General features: G+C 47.4%; 1 protein-coding gene across 6 annotated transcripts in view; it reads right to left on the bottom strand.

The window, feature by feature from the left end:
* Nucleotides 1-17,500, bottom strand: part of LOC110516909 (glutamate receptor 2) — a 64,595-nt gene that overhangs the window by 26,032 nt on the left and 21,063 nt on the right. For all 6 annotated transcript variants that reach the window (XR_005041631.1, XM_036971964.1, XM_036971963.1 and 3 more), the window contains exons 3-11: nt 16,562-16,801; nt 13,394-13,590; nt 9,405-9,458; nt 5,710-5,868; nt 4,535-4,702; nt 4,265-4,369; nt 2,098-2,205; nt 425-631; nt 1-162 (exon numbers count right to left, since the gene is read on the bottom strand). The exon at nt 1-162 is cut by the window's left edge and continues 206 nt beyond it. Coding sequence is in view for 5 of the 6 variants with exons in the window: in XM_036971964.1 (XP_036827859.1) it covers nt 1-162; nt 425-631; nt 2,098-2,205; nt 4,265-4,369; nt 4,535-4,702; nt 5,710-5,868; nt 9,405-9,458; nt 13,394-13,590; nt 16,562-16,801 (1,400 nt within the window). In the remaining variant the exon portion in view is untranslated. The remainder of the gene's footprint in view (nt 163-424; nt 632-2,097; nt 2,206-4,264; nt 4,370-4,534; nt 4,703-5,709; nt 5,869-9,404; nt 9,459-13,393; nt 13,591-16,561; nt 16,802-17,500) is intronic.

Here is a 17,500-nt window from a genome sequence, read left to right on the forward strand (position 1 = left end):
CTCATAGGCCAGCGGGTCCAGGAAGGAGAAAACCCCTGGTTTAGACTTCTGGGGCTTCTTGATCATGATGGAGATGCCCAGAGACATGAATGGCTTGGAGAAGTCGATCACCTCCTCTCGGACCAGGGTGATAGTGAGAGGGGCTACGGCTATGTCTGCTTTCTACAGGTGGGGGGGGGGGGGAGAGGGGAGGAGGGGGAGGGGGAGAGGGGAGGAGGAGGAGAGGGGAGGAGGGGGAGAAGGAGGAGAGGGGAGAAGGAGGAGGAGGAGGAGGAGAGGGGGAGAGGGGATAGGGGAGGAGAGGGGATGAGGAGAGGGAAGGAGGGGGAGAGGGGAGGCAGAGAGTTACACTTAGTTCTTGTCTCCTCAGGTTCTAATTTCATAATAACAACAGAGATCAAAGGTCAGAGGTCAGGGTTCTTACCCCGTACACCAGCTCTCCAACCATCCCGTTCCAGATCTTGGTTTCAGCGTCTCGAGCTCCGTACTTTCCATCTCCCACAATCCTTAGCTGGTAGCGTATCCCACAGTGCTTAGCGATCTCTGCTGCCAGGTCGACGCAGTAGCCTTCGTAACGGTCGTTGTCTAGGAACAACTCAGCATTCTTTTTTAGCATCACGTATGGGGCTTCCTGCAAAACACACACACACACACACACACACACACACACACACACACACACACACACACACACACACACACACACACACACACACACACACACACACACACACACACACACACACTTTTACCAGGATGTCTTTAAAGATGACCATATTTTTTGTCATTCGAACAACCACCCACCACCCACCACCCTTCACCACCCACCACCCACCACCCCTCACCACCCACCACCCTTTACAACCCACCACCCACCACCCTTCACCACCCACCACCCTTCACCACCCACCACCCACCACCCTTCACCACCCACCACCCTTCACCACCCACCACCCTTCACCACCCACCAGCCACCACCCTTCATCACCCACCACCCTACACCACCCACCACCCACCACCCTTCACCACCCACCACCCACCACCCACCACCCTTCACCACCCACCACCCTTCACCACCCACCACCCTTCACCACCCTTCACCACCCACCACCCACCACCCTTCACCACCCACCACCCTTTACCCACCACCCTTCACCCACCACCCACCACCCTTCACCACCTACCACCCATTCACCCACCACCCTTCACCCACCACCCACCACCCTTCACCACCTACCACCCATTCACCACCCACCACCCACCACCCTTCACCACCTACCACCCTTCACCCACCACCCTTCACCCACCACCCACCACCCTTCACCACCTACCACCCATTCACCACCCACCACCCACCACCCTTCACCACCTACCACCCTTCACCACCCACCAGCCACCACCCTTCACCCACCACCTACCATCCTTCACCACCCTTCACCACCCACCAGCCACCACCCTTTACCACCCTCACCACCCACCACCCTTCACCACCCACCACCACCCTCACCACCCACCACCCTTCACCCACCACCCACCACCCTTCACCACCCACCACCCTTCACCACCCACCAGCCACCACCCTTCACCACCCACCACCCTTCACCCACCACCCACCACCCTTCACCACCTACCACCCATTCACCATCCACCAGCCACCACCCTTCACCACCCACCACCCTTCACCACCTACCACCCTTCACCACCCACCAGCCACCACCCTTCACCCACCACCCACCATCCTTCACCACCCTTCACCAGCCACCACCCATCACCAACCACCACCACCCACCACCCACCATCCTTCACCAGCCACCACCCATCACCAACCACCACCACCCACCACCCACCATCCTTTTACCACCCTTCACCAGCCACCACCCATCACCAACCACCACCACCCACCACCCACCATCCTTCACCACCCACCACCCATCACCAACCACCACCACCCACCACCCACCACCCATCACCACCCACCACCCTTTACCCTTCACCACCCACCATCCTTCACCACCCACCACCCATCACCACCCACCACCCTTCACCCTTCACCACCCACCATCCTTCACCACCCACCACCCTTCACCACGTTGTTACCAGGATAGTTGTGACGATAACAGTCTTGTTCTCCATCCCATTAGTGTCGTTGGGGAAGATGTCTAGTTTAGTCACCACCATCTTGTCCACTTCATTCCAGTAGCCAATCTGAAAACACACATATTATGACTAAAAAAAGCTTAGTTTGCTGATAAAGAGCTTGCTTGCTAAGACATATGTACAATCAAATAAATATATGTTATTTCAAAACAGTAATCATAATGCTTTATAACTATAATATAGCTAACGTTAGCTAGCTAATGAGAAGCTGATCTCCGCTGGATGCTTTCACGTTTATCTCTTCTAGGTTTGTTGCACACATATTAGATAGCGACTCGGGTTGACTTCCAAGAGGCTTTAGATACCGACTCGGGTTGACTTCCAGGAGGCTTTAGATACGGACTCGGGTTGACCTCCAGGAGGCTTTAGATACCGACTCGGGTTGACTTCCAAGAGGCTTTAGATACCGACTCGGGTTGACTTCCAGGAGGCTTTAGATAGCGACTCGGGTTGACCTCCAGGAGGCTTTAGATACCGACTCGGGTTGACTTCCAGGAGGCTTTAGATACCGACTCGGGTTGACTTCCAGGAGGCTTTAGATACCGACTCGGGTTGACTTCCAAGAGGCTTTAGATACCGACTCGGGTTGACTTCCAGGAGGCTTTAGATACCGACTCGGGTTGACATCCAGGAGGCTTTAGATACCGACTCGGGTTGACTTCCAAGAGGCTTTAGATACCGACTCGGGTTGACTTCCAAGAGGCTTTAGATACCGACTCGGGTTGACTTCCAAGAGGCTTTAGATACCGACTCGGGTTGACATCCAGGAGGCTTTAGATACCGACTCGGGTTGACTTCCAAGAGGCTTTAGATACCGACTCTTGTTGACTTCCAGGAGGCTTTAGATAGCGACTCGGGTTGACCTCCAGGAGGCTTTAGATACCGACTCGGGTTGACCTCCAGGAGGCTTTAGATACCGACTCGGGTTGACCTCCAGGAGGCTTTAGATAGCGACTCGGGTTGACCTCCAGGAGGCTTTAGATACCGACTCGGGTTGACCTCCAGGAGGCTTTAGATACCGACTCGGGTTGACCTCCAGGAGGCTTTAGATACCGACTCGGGTTGACCTCCAGGAGGCTTTAGATACCGACTCGGGTTGACCTCCAGGAGGCTTTAGATACAGCAGTTTTTTCTGGAATTCAGAGGTACGCTACAACAGGACTTTCTCTTGGTTTAAATTCATTTTTGCAATTCGTTCCAGTCATTGGCAGCAGAGAACTGGAAGGAAAGGCGGCCAAAGTAGGTTTTGGCTTTGGGGGATGACCAGTGAGATATACCTGCTGGAGTGCGTGCTACGGGTGGATGTTGTTATTGTGACCAGTGAGCTGAGATAAGGCGGAGCTTTACCTAGCAAAGACTTATAGTTGAGCATACAGGTCGCAGTGGTGGGTGGTATATGGGGCTTCGGTGACAAAACAGATGGCACTGTGATAGACTGCATCCAACTTGCTGAGTAGAGTGTTGGAGGCTATTTTATAAATTACATCGCAGAAGTCAAGGATCGGTAGGATAGTCAGTTTTACGAGGGAATTTTTGGCAGCATGAGTGAATGATGCTTTGTTGCGGAATAGGAAGCCAATTCTAGATTTAATTTTGGAATGGAGATGCTTAATGTGAATCTGGAAGGAGAGTTTACAGTCTAACCAGACACCTAGGTATTTGTAGTTGTCCACATATTCTAAGTCAGAACCGTCCAGAGTAGTGATGCTAGTCGGGCAGGCGGGTTCGGGCAACAATCGGTTGAATAGCATGCATTTAGTTTTACTAGCATTTAAAAGCAGTTGGAGGCCACGGAAGGAGAGTTGTATGGCATTGAAGCTTGTCTGGAGGTTAGTTAACACAGTGTCCAAAGAAGGGCCAGAAGTATACAGAATGGTGTCGTCTGCGTAGAGGTGGATCAGAGAATCACCAGCAGCAAGAGCGACATCATTGATGTATACAGAGAAGAGAGTTGGCCTGAGAATTGAACCCTGTGGCACCCCCATAGAGACTGCCAGAGGTCCGGACAATGCTGATTGACTGATTGTAAGGAAGTGAATAGGCTGGTGAATGTTAATTGGCTGATTGTAAGGAAGTAAGTGTGCTGGTAAATGCTGATTGGCTGTACCTTAACTGGTCCAGTGTTCTTCAGTTCCATCACGTTGACGGAGTAGTTGACTCTTTTACCATACTGGTCAAACTGGATATTACCTGTCAGCCCATCCACACGCACCTACACACACACACACACACACACACACACACACACACACACACACACACACACACACACACACACCACAAATAACCAGTATTTTACCCCATCCATATAAAACTACACAACACACAAGATCATTGAAGACCCTAAAAACACGCTAAAATCTGTTTCTATGGTAACCTGTTTGAGAGCGCGTTCTATCTCCATCCCCTGAGACCAGGGCACTGCTGGATTGGCCAGACAGTCCCCGTTATTTCCACGACGACTGAAATCGATCCGCTGCTTGGTGAGTGTCCGGAACGCTTCAGTCATAACCTGGACCGCATCATAAGTCAGAGCTGATGTGTACTGGAGAGAGAGAGATAGAGGGATAGCGGGAGAGAGAAATGGAGAGATATTCAGAGATGGAGAGAGAGAGAGAGAGAGAGAGAGAGAGAGAGAGAGAGAGAGAGAGAGAGAGAGGTGGAGAGATGAAGAGATATTGAGAGATGTGGAGAGACAGAGAGAGATAGAGGGATAGAGGGAGAGAGAAAGAGATCGAGAGATGACGATATATTGAAAGATGTGGAGAGAGGGAGAGAGAGAGAGAGATAGAGGGAGAGAGAAATGGAGGGTTATTGAGAGATGTGCTGATATGCTGTTCTAATAACCCATTTATGTGTTCATGCAAGTGACTGATTGAACGAATCCTCACTTCAGTATAGGGTAGGGGTCAAGGGTATGAGATTAGAGGTGGTACTACCCTGATCCTGCTGTCAGCTCCAGGGTTAGGGTAGGGGTCAAGGGTTAGGGTAGGGGTCATGGGTTAGGGTTAGATATTAGAGGTGGTACTCTGATCCTGCTGTCAGCTCCAGGGTTAGGGTCGGGGTCAAGGGTTAGGGTAGGGGTCAAGGGTTAGAGATTAGAGGTGGTACTACCCTGATCCTGCTGTCAGCTCCAGGGTTAGGGTAGGGGTCAAGGGTTAGGGTAGGGGTCATGGGTTAGGGTTAGATATTAGAGGTGGTACTCTGATCCTGCTGTCAGCACCAGGGTTAGGGTAGAGATTAGGGGTTAGAGGTTAGGGGTACTACCCTGATCCTGCTGTCAGCACCAGGGTTAGGGTAGGTGTTAGGGTAGGGTAGGGTTAGAGGTTGGGGGTTAGAGTTTAGGGGTACTACCCTGATCCTGCTGTCAGCACCAGGGTTAGGGTAGGGGTTAGGGTAGGGTAGGGGTTAGGGGTACTACCCTGATCCTGCTGTCAGCACCAGGGTTAGGGTAGGGTAGGGGTTAGGGGTTAGGGGTACTACCCTGATCCTGCTGTCAGCACCAGGGTTAGGGAAGGGTAGGGATTAGGGGTTAGAGGTTAGGAGTACTACCCTGATCCTGCTGTCAGCACCAGGGTACTCTTTCTCCTCCAGTGCTTCCCATCTCTGGTCGAACTTGGAGACGAGTGGCTCCTCAAAGTCAACAATCTGGAAACCTGACACATTGGCTCCCCCATACTGGATCTTAGACAGGTCACCATCAACGAAGCCCTGGACACACACACACACACACACACACACACACACACACACACACACACACACACACACACACACACACACACACACACACACACACACACACAGTTAATAACCTGGTATCCATACTGGATCTTAGACAGGTCACAATCAACGAAGCCCTGGACACACACACACACACAAACACACACACACACACACACACACAGACACTGAGTTAGTACCAAGCTATATGTGATGTCATTACCAGTTATGTAGTAATATGAGAGGTACCAGGGATCATACCAGGTTAGTACCAGGTATCATACTAGGTTAGTACCAGGGATCATACCAGGTTAGTACCAGGGATCATACCAGGTTAGTACCAGGGATCATACCAGGTTAGTACCATGTATCATACCAGGTTAGTACCAGAGATCATACCAGGTTAGTACCAGGTATCATACCAGGTTAGTACCAGAGATCATACCAGGTTAGTACCAGGGATCAAACCAGGTTAGTACCAGGGATCATACCAGGTTAGTACCAGGGATCATACCAGGTTGGTACCAGGGATCATACCAGGTTAGTACCAGGGATCACACCAGGTTAGTACCAGGGATCATACCAGGTGAGTACCAGGCTATATGTGATGTCATTACCAGTTATGTAGTAATATGAGAGGTACCAGGTATCATACCAGGTTAGTACCAGTGATCATACCAGGTTAGTACCAGGTATCATACCAGGTTAGTACCAGGGAACATACCAGGTTAGTACCAGAGATCATACCAGGTTAGTACCAGGGATCATACCAGGTTAGTACCAGGGATCATACCAGGTTAGTACCAGGTATCATAACAGGTTAGTACCAGGGGTCATACCAGGTTAGTACCAGGGATCATACCAGGATAGTACCAGGGATCAAACCAGGTTAGTACAAGGGGTCATACCAGGTTAGTACCAGGGATCATACCAGGTTAGTACCAGGGATCAAACCAAGTTAGTACCAGGGATCATACCAGGTTGGTACCAGGGATCATACCAGGTTAGTACCAGGGATCACACCAGGTTAGTACCAGGGATCATACCAGGTGAGTACCAGGCTATATGTGATGTCATTACCAGTTATGTAGTAATATGAGAGGTACCAGGGATCATACCAGGTTAGTACCAGGGATCATACCAGGCTAGTACCAGGGATCATACCAGGTTAGTACCAGGTATCATACCAGGTTAGTACCAGGGATCATACCAGGTTAGTACCAGGGATCATGCCAGGTTAGTACCAGGTATCATACCAGGTTAGTACCAGGGATCATACCAGGGTAGTACCAGGGATCATACCAGGTTAGTACCAGGGATCATACCAGGTTAGTACTAGGTATCATACCAGGTTAGTACCAGGGATCATACCAGGTTAGTACCAGGGATCATACCAGGGTAGTACCAGGGATCATACCAGGTTAGTACCAGGGATCATACCAGGTTAGTACTAGGTATCATATCAGGTTAGTACCAGGGATCATACCAGGTTAGTACCAGGGATCATACCAGGTTAGTACCAGAGATCATACCAGGTTAGTACCAGGGATCATACCAGGTTAGTACCAGGGATCATACCAGGTTAGTACCAGGGATCACACCAGGTTAGTACCAGGGATCATACCAGGTTAGTACCAGGGATCATACCAGGTTAGTACCAGGGATCAAACCAGGTTAGTACCAGGGGTCATACCAGGTTAGTGCCAGGGATCATACCAGGTTAGTACCAGGTATCATACCAGGTTAGTACCAGGGATCATACCAGGTTGGTACCAGGGATCATACCAGGTTAGTACCAGGGATCACACCAGGTTAGTACCAGGGATCATACCAGGTTAGTACCAGGCTATATGTGCTGTCATTACCAGTTATGTAGTAATATGAGAGGTACCAGGGATCATACCAGGTTAGTACCAGGGATCATACCAGGCTAGTACCAGGGATCATTCCAGGTTAGTACCAGGTATCATACCAGGTTAGTACCAGGGATCATACCAGGTTAGTACCAGGGATCATACCAGGTTAGTACCAGGGATCATACCAGGTTAGTACCAGGGATCATACCAGGTTAGTACCAGGGATCATACCAGGTTAGTACCAGGGATCATACCAGGTTAGTACCAGAGATCATACCAGGTTAGTACCAGGGATCATACCAGGTTAGTACCAGGGATCATACCAGGTTACTACCAGGTATCATACCAGGTTAGTACCAGGTATCATACCAGGTTAGTACCAGGGATCATACCAGGTTAGTACCAGGCTATGTGTGATGTCAGTACAAGTTATATGAAATATGAGAGGTAGCAGGTATCATACCAGGTTAGTACAAGGGGTCATACCAGGTTAGTACCAGGTATCATAGCAGGTTAGTACCAGGGATCATACCATGTTGGTACCAGGGATCACTAACCAGGTTAGTACCAGGCTATGTGTGATGTCAGTACAAGTTATATGAAATATGAGAGGTAGCAGGTATCATACCAGGTTAGTACCAGGGATCATACCAGGTTAGGACCAGGCTATGTGTGATGTCAGTACAAGTTATATGAAATATGAGAGGTAGCAGGTATCATACCAGGTTAGTACCAGGGATCATACCAGGTTAGTACCAGGGATCATACCAGGTTAGTACCAGGGATCAAACCAGGTTAGTACCAGGGGTCATACCAGGTTAGTACCAGGGATCATACCAGGTTAGTACCAGGGATCATACCAGGTTAGTACCAGGAATCATACTAGGTTAGTACCAGGGATCATACCAGGTTAGTACCAGGGATCATACCAGGTTAGTACCAGGGATCAAACCAGGTTAGTACCAGGGGTCATACCAGGTTAGTAGCAGGGATCATACCAGGTTAGTACCAGGTATCATACCAGGTTAGTACCAGGGATCATACCATGTTGGTACCAGGGATCATACCAGGTTAGGACCAGGCTATGTGTGATGTCAGTACAAGTTATATGAAATATGAGAGGTAGCAGGTATCATACCAGGTTAGTACCAGGGATCATACCAGGTTAGTACCAGGTATCATACCAGGTTAGTACCAGGGATCATACCAGGTTAGTACCAGGGATCATACCAGGTTAGTACCAGAGATCATACCAGGTTAGTACCAGGGATCATACCAGGTTAGTACCAGGGATCATACCAGGTTACTACCAGGTATCATACCAGGTTAGTACCAGGTTAGTATAGTACCAGGTATCATACCAGGTTAGTACCAGGGATCATACCAGGTTAGGACCAGGCTATGTGTGATACCAGTACAAGTTATATGAAATATGAGAGGTAGCAGGTATCATACCAGGTTAGGACCAGGCTATGTGTGATGTCAGTACAAGTTATATGAAATATGAGAGGTAGCAGGTATCATACCAGGTTAGGACCAGGCTATGTGTGATGTCAGTACAAGTTATATGAAATATGAGAGGTAGCAAGTATCATACCAGGTTAGGACCAGGCTATGTGTGATGTCAGTACAAGTTATATGAAATATGAGAGGTAGCAGGTATCATACCAGGTTAGCGATGATGTAATGGTATCCTTTAACATGTCGGCCAATGGTGATGACCTGCAGGAACACAAAAAACAATATAATGTAAAACAATATTATATAAAACAATATTATATAAAACAATATCTTATAAAACAATTTATATAAAACATATTATATAAAACAATACCATATTAGGAAGGGATAAACACAGACGTTTTGTACATTACCTATGAAATGGATTAAAGCACACATTTACCATTTCAGAAACGATTATTCAGGAATATCAATCCATATACTCTATCGTAAAACAATGTCACAAATACCCTTACCTTATACTGTACCTAATACAGTCAACAGACAATATTCAATAGAACTCAATGGATCCCAAGAGAACTAAATTGATCCCAATATAATTGAATGGATCCCAATAGAACCCAGTGGATCCCAATAGAACCCAATGGATCCCAATAGAACCCAATGGATCCCTATAGAACCCAATGGATCCCAATAGAACCCAATGGATCCCAATAGAACCCAATGGATCCCAATAGAATCCAATGGATCCCAATAGAACCCAATGGATCCCAATAGAACCCAATGGATCCCAATAGAACCCAATGGATCCCTATAGAACCCAATGGATCCCAATAGAACCCAATGGATCCCTATAGAACCCAATGGATACCTATAGAACCCAATGGATCCCAATAGAACTCAATGGATCTCAATAGAACCCAATGGATCCCAATAGAACCCAATGGATCCCTATAGAACCCAATGGATCCCAATAGAACCCAATGGATCCCAATAGAACCCAATGGATCCCTATAGAACCCAATGGATCCCAATAGAACCCAATGGATCCCAATAGAACCCAATGGATCCCAATAGAACCCAATGGATCCCAATAGAACTCAATGGATCTCAATAGAACCCAATGGATCCCAATAGAACCCAATGGATCCCTATAGAACCCAATGGATACCTATAGAACCCAATGGATCCCTATAGAACCCAATGGATCCCTATAGAACCCAATGGATCCCTATAGAACCCAATGGATCCCAATAGAACCCAATGGATCCCAATAGAACCCAATGGATCCCAATAGAACCCAGTGGATCCCTATAGAACCCAATGGATCCCAATAGAACCCAATGGATCCCTATAGAACCCAATGGATCCCAATAGAACCCAATGGATCCCAATAGAACCCAATATAGGACATCAGTTCAAACAGGTGCAGTTAATACAGGTAATGAGTGGAGAACAGGAGGGCTTCTTAAAGAAAAACTAACAGGTCTGTGAGAGCTGGAATTCTTACTGGTTGGTAGGTGATCATATACTTATGTCATGCAATAAAACGCAAATTAATTCCTTAAAAATCATACAATGTGATTTTCTGGATTTAGATTTAGATGTTTTAGATTCCGTCTCTCACAGTTGAAGTGTACCTATGATGAAAATTACAGACCTCTACATGCTTTGTAAGTAGGAAAACCTGCAAATCGGCAGTGTATCAAATACTTGTTCTCCCCACTAAACATATGATATGAGTAATGTAAGATATGCAAACATGATTAAAGTGGCATTGTTTAAATTCACCCTAAAAGTGGTTTGGATATCACAGCCTACAGTTAGTGAAAAACCCTGCATTCAACCCTCTGTAAATCAGTCAGTTCTTAACGTAAAGACTTGAAACTCAGGATTCTGCAAAAGCCCAATGAGGATATGCGTTTACTTTCAGCTTCCTGTGACAGCCATAGGGGCTGTTTTGAAGAGTTAAAAAGGGCACATCTTTCAAAGATTTCATGTGTGATTAGGCAACCCTCATGAACCGGTACATATTAGAAAATCTGATTTTTATCTGTTTTTTTTTGCCTTTTTGGAAGACTTGTAAATTCCATCTAGGTAATGTTATGTATCAATGTGTAGTCTGAATGTAATATATTTCCAGATTATAGTTGGGGGGCATATAAAGAGCCACATACACGAAGAGCAGCTGTCTCTGACGTTTTTGGGGTAAGATATTGACATCCAGAAAAGTCTTAGCACAAGGCCCAAAATGAAGCCTGACCTAAATTTGAGGTGCTTTTGGGTGACAGTGGCACAATTCAACCACAGGAACGTTCCTGAGGTCCTCCCGATCTGTGCAAGTCTAACCTTGACCGTGTGGAATTAACCCTTGATTGGCCAGTGATTGGGCCTCAATGTAGGCAGCAGCCTTTCTGAGTTAGTGATGGCTGTTTAGCAGTCTGATGGCCTTGAGATAGAAGCTGTTTTTCAGTCCCTCAGTCCCAGCTTTGATGCACCTATACTGACCTCACCTCCTGGATGGTGGTGGGGTGAACAGGAAGTGGCTAATCAACTGAAGAATAAAGAATAGATAGTGAAGGATACAGAATATACATATGAGATGAGTAATACAAGATATGTAAACATTATTAAAGTGGCCTTATTAAAGTGACAAGTGTTCCATTTATTAAAGTGTCCAATGATATATTGTCTGTAGGTAGGCAGCCGACTCTCTGTGCTAGTGGTGGCTGTTTAATAATCTGATGGCCTTGAGATAGAAACTGTTTTTCAATCTCTCTGTCCCAGCTTTGATGCACCTGTACTGACCTCGTCTTCTGGATGGAAGCAGGGTGAACAGGTAGTCAATCAATCAAATTTATTTATAAAGCCCTTCTTACATCAGCCGATGTCACAAAGTGCTGTACAGAAACCCAGGCTAAAACCCCAACAGCAAGCAATGCAGGTGTAGAAGCACGGAGGCTAGGAAAAACTCCCTAGAAAGGCCAGAACCTAGGAAGAAACCTAGAGAGGAACCAGGCTATGAGGGGTGGCCAGTCCTCTTCTGGCTGTGCCGGGTGCAGATGATAACAGAACATGGCCAAGATGTTCAAATGTTCATAAATAACCAGCATGGTCAAATAATAATAATCACAGTAGTTGTCGAGGGTGCAGCAAGTCATCACCTCAGGAGTAAATATCAGTTGGGTTTTCATAGCCGATCATTCAGAGTATCTCTACCGCTCCTGCTGTCTCTAGAGAGTTGAAAACAGCAGGTCTGGGACAGGTAGCACGTCCGGTGAACAGGTCAGGGTTCCATAGCCGCAGGAACAGGCAGTGGATCGGGTGGTTGTTGACCTTGATGATCTTTTTGGCCTTTTTGGCCTACTACAGGAAAAGGCAGGCCGAACAGGCCCCCATTAACATCAACGGGGCTGAAGTGGAGCGGGTTGAGAGTTTCAAGTTCCTTGGTGTCCACATCACCAGCGAACTATCATGGTCCAAACACACCAAAACAGTCATGAAGAGGGCACAACAAAACATCTCTCCCAGGAGACTGAAAAGATTTGGCATGATCCAGATCCTCAAAAGGTTCTACAGCTGCACCATCGAGAGCACCCTGACCGGTTGCATCACCGCCTGGTATGGAAACTGCTCGGCATCTGACCGTAAGGCGCTACAGAGGGTAGTGCGTACAGCCCAGTACATCACTGGGGCCAAGCTTCCTGCAATCCAGGAGCTATATAATAGGCGGTGTCAGAGGAAAGCCCATAAAATTGTCAGAGACTCCAGTCAACAGTCCTAGACTGTTTTCTCTGCTACCGCATGGCAAGCGGTACCGGAGCGCCAAGTCTAGGACCAAAAGGCTCCTTAACAGTTTCTACCCACAAGCCATAAGCCTGCTGAACAATTAATCAAATGGCCACCAGACTATTACATTGACCCCCCCTGCCCTTTGTTTTGTACACTGCTGCTACTCGCTGTATATTATCTATGCATAGTCACTTCACCCCCCGACGCGAGAGGTGTAGTCAGCCTGTTAGACTTTTAACCTTGTCTTGTTCACAATCTAGACACAGACAGACAGACAGACAGACAGACAGACAGACAGACAGACAGACAGACAGACAGACAGACAGACAGACAGACAGACAGACAGACAGACAGACAGACAGACAGACAGACAGACAGACAGACAGACAGACAGACAGACCAACCTGGTCCATGATGTCTTTAACCTTGTCTTGTTCACAGTCCAGAATGACTCTCCTCTCCTTTCGTATCTCCAGGTCTTGGAACATGGAGCGATACGCCTCGTCCTTCCTCTCATCCTTCAGGTTGCCTACGTTGATGGCTGTTACAATCCACTTCCTCTCTGCTGCTGTATCCAGGATCACTTGCAGGGTGGACAGACCTACACATACACATATATAGACACACAGCAGGTTAGAAAGGTAACTGGGGCTAGGGTCATGGTAGGATGGAAAGGTAACTGGAGTTAGGGTCATGGTAGGATAGAAAGGTAACTGGGGTTAGGGTCATGGTAGGATAGAAAGGTAACTGGGGTCATGGTAGGTTAGAAAGGTAACTGGGGTTAGGGTCATCGTAGGATATAAAGGTAACTGGGGTTAGGGGCTAGGGTCATGGTAGGTTAGAAAGGTAACTGGGGTTAGGGTCATGGTAGGATATACAGGTAACTGGGGTTAGGGGCTAGGGTCATGGTAGGATATACAGGTAACTGGGGTTAGGGGTTAGGGTCATGGTAGGTTAGAAAGGTAACTGGGGTTAGGGTCATGGTAGGATAGAAATGTAACTGGGGTTAGGGTCATGGTAGGATAGAAAGGTAACTGGGGTTAGGGTCATGGTAGGATAGAAAGGTAACTGGGGTTAGGGTCATGGTAGGATATAAAGGTAACTGGGGTTAGGGGCTAGGGTCATGGTAGGATAGAAAGGTAACTGGGGTTAGGGTTATGGTAGGATAGAAAAAGGTAACTGGGGTTAGGGGCTAGGGTCATGGTAGGATAGAAAGGTAACTGGGGTTAGGGTTATGGTAGGATATAAAGGTAACTGGGGATATGGTAAGATATAAAGGTAACTGGGGATATGGTAGGATATAAAGGTAACTGGGGTTATGGGTTAGGGTCATGGTAGGTTTGAAAGGTAACTGGGGTTATGGTAGGATAGAAAGGTAACTGGGGATATGGTAGGATAGAAAGGTAACTGGGGTTATGGTAATGATTGAAAGGTAACTGGGGTTATGGTAGGATAGAAAGGTAACTGGGGATATGGTAGGATAGAAAGGTAACTGGGGTTATGGTAATGATTGAAAGGTAACTGGGGTTATGGTAGGATTGAAAGGTAACTGGGGTCATGGTAGGATTGAAAGGTAACTGTGGTTATGGTAGGATAGAAAGGTAACTGGGGTTAGGGGTTAGACAGAACTACACACACACGGTTGGCAGCCCAGAGGTTAGAGGTTATTGGTTCAAGTCCCTTGCCGCCTGAACTGGCTCTATACAACTACCCACTATCGTTGTGTCCTGAACTGGCTCTATACTACTACCCACTACCGTTGTGTCCTGAACTGGCTCCCTACTACTACCCACTATCGTTGTGTCCTGAACTGGCTCCCTACTACTACCCACTACCGTTGTGTCCTGAACTGGCTCCCTACTACTACCCACTACCGTTGTGTCCTGAACTGGCTCCCTACTACTACCCACTATCGTTGTGTCCTGAACTGGCTCCCTACTACTACCCACTACCGTTGTGTCCTGAACTGGCTCCCTACTACTACCCACTACCGTTGTGTCCTGAACTTGCTCCCTACTACTACCCACTACCGTTGTGTCCTGAACTGGCTCCCTACTACTACCCACTACCGTTGTGTTGTGTCCTGAACTGGCTCTATACTACTACCCACTACCGTTGTGTCCTGAACTGGCTCCCTACTACTACCCACTACCGTTGTGTCCTGAACTGGCTCCCTACTACTACCCACTACCGTTGTGTCCTGAACTGGCTCTATACTACTACCCACTACCGTTGTGTCCTGAACTGGCTCCCTACTACTACCCACTACCGTTGTGTCCTGAACTGGCTCTATACTACTACCCACTACCGTTGTGTTGTGTCCTGAACTGGCTCTATACTACTACCCACTACCGTTGTGTCAGATAAAGGACTCTCAGACCTGAACTGGCTCCCTACTACTACCCACTACCGTTGTGTCAGATAAAGGACTCTCAGACCGTGAGAAACAAGATTCTCTTGTCTGATGAAACCAAGATTGAACTCTTTGGCCTGAATGCCAAGCGTCACGTCTGGAGAAAACCTCGCACCATCCCTACAGTGGCAGCATCCTGCTGTGGGGATGTTTTTCAGTGGCAGCATCCTGCTGTGGGGATGTTTTTCAGTGGCAGGGACTGGGAGACTAGTTAGGATCGAGGGAAAGATGAACAGAGCCAAGTACAGAGAGATCCTTGATGAAAACCTGCTCCAGAGTGCTCAGGACCTCAGACTAGGGTGATGGTTCAACTTCCAACAGGACAACAACCCTAAGCACACAGCCAAGACAACGCAAGAGTGGCTTCGGGACAAGTCTCTGAATGTCCTTGAGTGGCCCAGCCAGAGCCCAGAACTCGATCTAACATCTCTGGAGAGACCTGAAAATAGCTGTGCAGCGACACTCCCCATCCAACCTGACAGAGCTTGAGAGGATCTGCAGAGAAGAATGGGAGTAACTCCCCAAATACAGGTGTGCCAAGCTTATATAGCATCATACCCAAGGAGACTCGAGGCTGCCAAAGGTTCTTCAACAAAGTACTGAGTAAACGGTCTGAATAGTAACAAAGTATTGAGTAAACGGTCTGAACAGTAACAAAGTACTGAGTAAACGGTCTGAATAGTAACAAAGTACTGAGTAAACGGTCTGAATAGTAACAGAGTACTGAGTAAACGGTCTGAATAGTAACAAAGTATTGAGTAAACGGTCTGAATAGTAACAAAGTATTGAGTAAACGGTCTGAATAGTAACAAAGTACTGAGTAAACGGTCTGAATAGTAACAGAGTACTGAGTAAACGGTCTGAATAGTAACAAAGTACTGAGTAAACGGTCTGAATAGTAACAGAGTACTGAGTAAACGGTCTGAATAGCTACGTACATCTGATATTTGAGTTTGTATTTGTAATACATTTGGAAACGTTTCTAAAAACCTGTTTTTGCTTTGTCATTATGGGGTATTGTGTATAGTTTGATGGGGGGAAAAAACTATTTAGTACATTTTATAATAAGCCTGTGACATAACAAAATGTGTAAAAAGTCAAAGGGTCTGAATACTTTCTGAATGCCCTGTATGAATAGATGTATAGGTAGCAGACTCACCCCTGTCACTGTCATAGAGGTAGGCGAACTTGTCCCACTTGTAATACTCCACTAAGCTGACCAGAGGTCCCTTGATGTCGGGTCTCATCTGAAGGACAAACTGATTGAGTCCATCAGCAGGGAAGGACGGTGTGATGAAGGACACGTGGAGGGTCTCACAGAAAGATGTGATGGTGTTCACACTCTTCTTGTCATAGAAACCAAAGATGGCATAGACACCCCTAGAGAACTGGGAACAAACTGCAGAGAGAGAGAGGGGAGGGTGGGAGGGGGAAGAGAGAGAGAGAGAGATGGGGAGGGGAGGGAGAGGGAGAGAGAGAGGGTTGGTTAGAACCATGCTAATCCCATCACTAGCTGCATGCTAACCCTACCACTAACACCATGCTAACACTATCACTAGCACCATGCTAACCCTACCACTAGCACCATGCTAACCCTATCACTAGCACCATGCTAACCCTATCACTAGCACCATGCTAACCCTATCACTAGCACCATGCTAACCCTATCACTAGCACCATGCTAACCCTACCACTAGCACCATGCTAACCATATCACTAGCACCATGCTAACCCTATCACTAGCACCATGCTAACCCTATCACTAGCACCATGCTAACCCTATCACTAGCACCATGCTAACCCTATCACTAGCACCATGCTAACCCTATCACTAGCACCATGCTAACCCTATCACTAGCACCATGCTAACCCTATCACTAGCACCATAATAAACCTATCACTAGCACCATGCTAACCTATCACTAGCACCATGCTAACCCTATCACTAGCACCATGCTAACCCTATCACTAGCACCATGCTAACCCTATCACTAGCACCATGCTAACCCTATCACTAGCACCATGCTAACCCTATCACTAGCACCATAATAAACCTATCACTAGCACCATGCTAACCCTATCACTAGCACCATGCTAA

The sequence above is a fragment of the Oncorhynchus mykiss genome, unplaced genomic scaffold (assembly GCF_013265735.2).
Source record: "Oncorhynchus mykiss isolate Arlee unplaced genomic scaffold, USDA_OmykA_1.1 un_scaffold_87, whole genome shotgun sequence".
Classification (NCBI taxonomy): domain Eukaryota; kingdom Metazoa; phylum Chordata; class Actinopteri; order Salmoniformes; family Salmonidae; genus Oncorhynchus; species Oncorhynchus mykiss.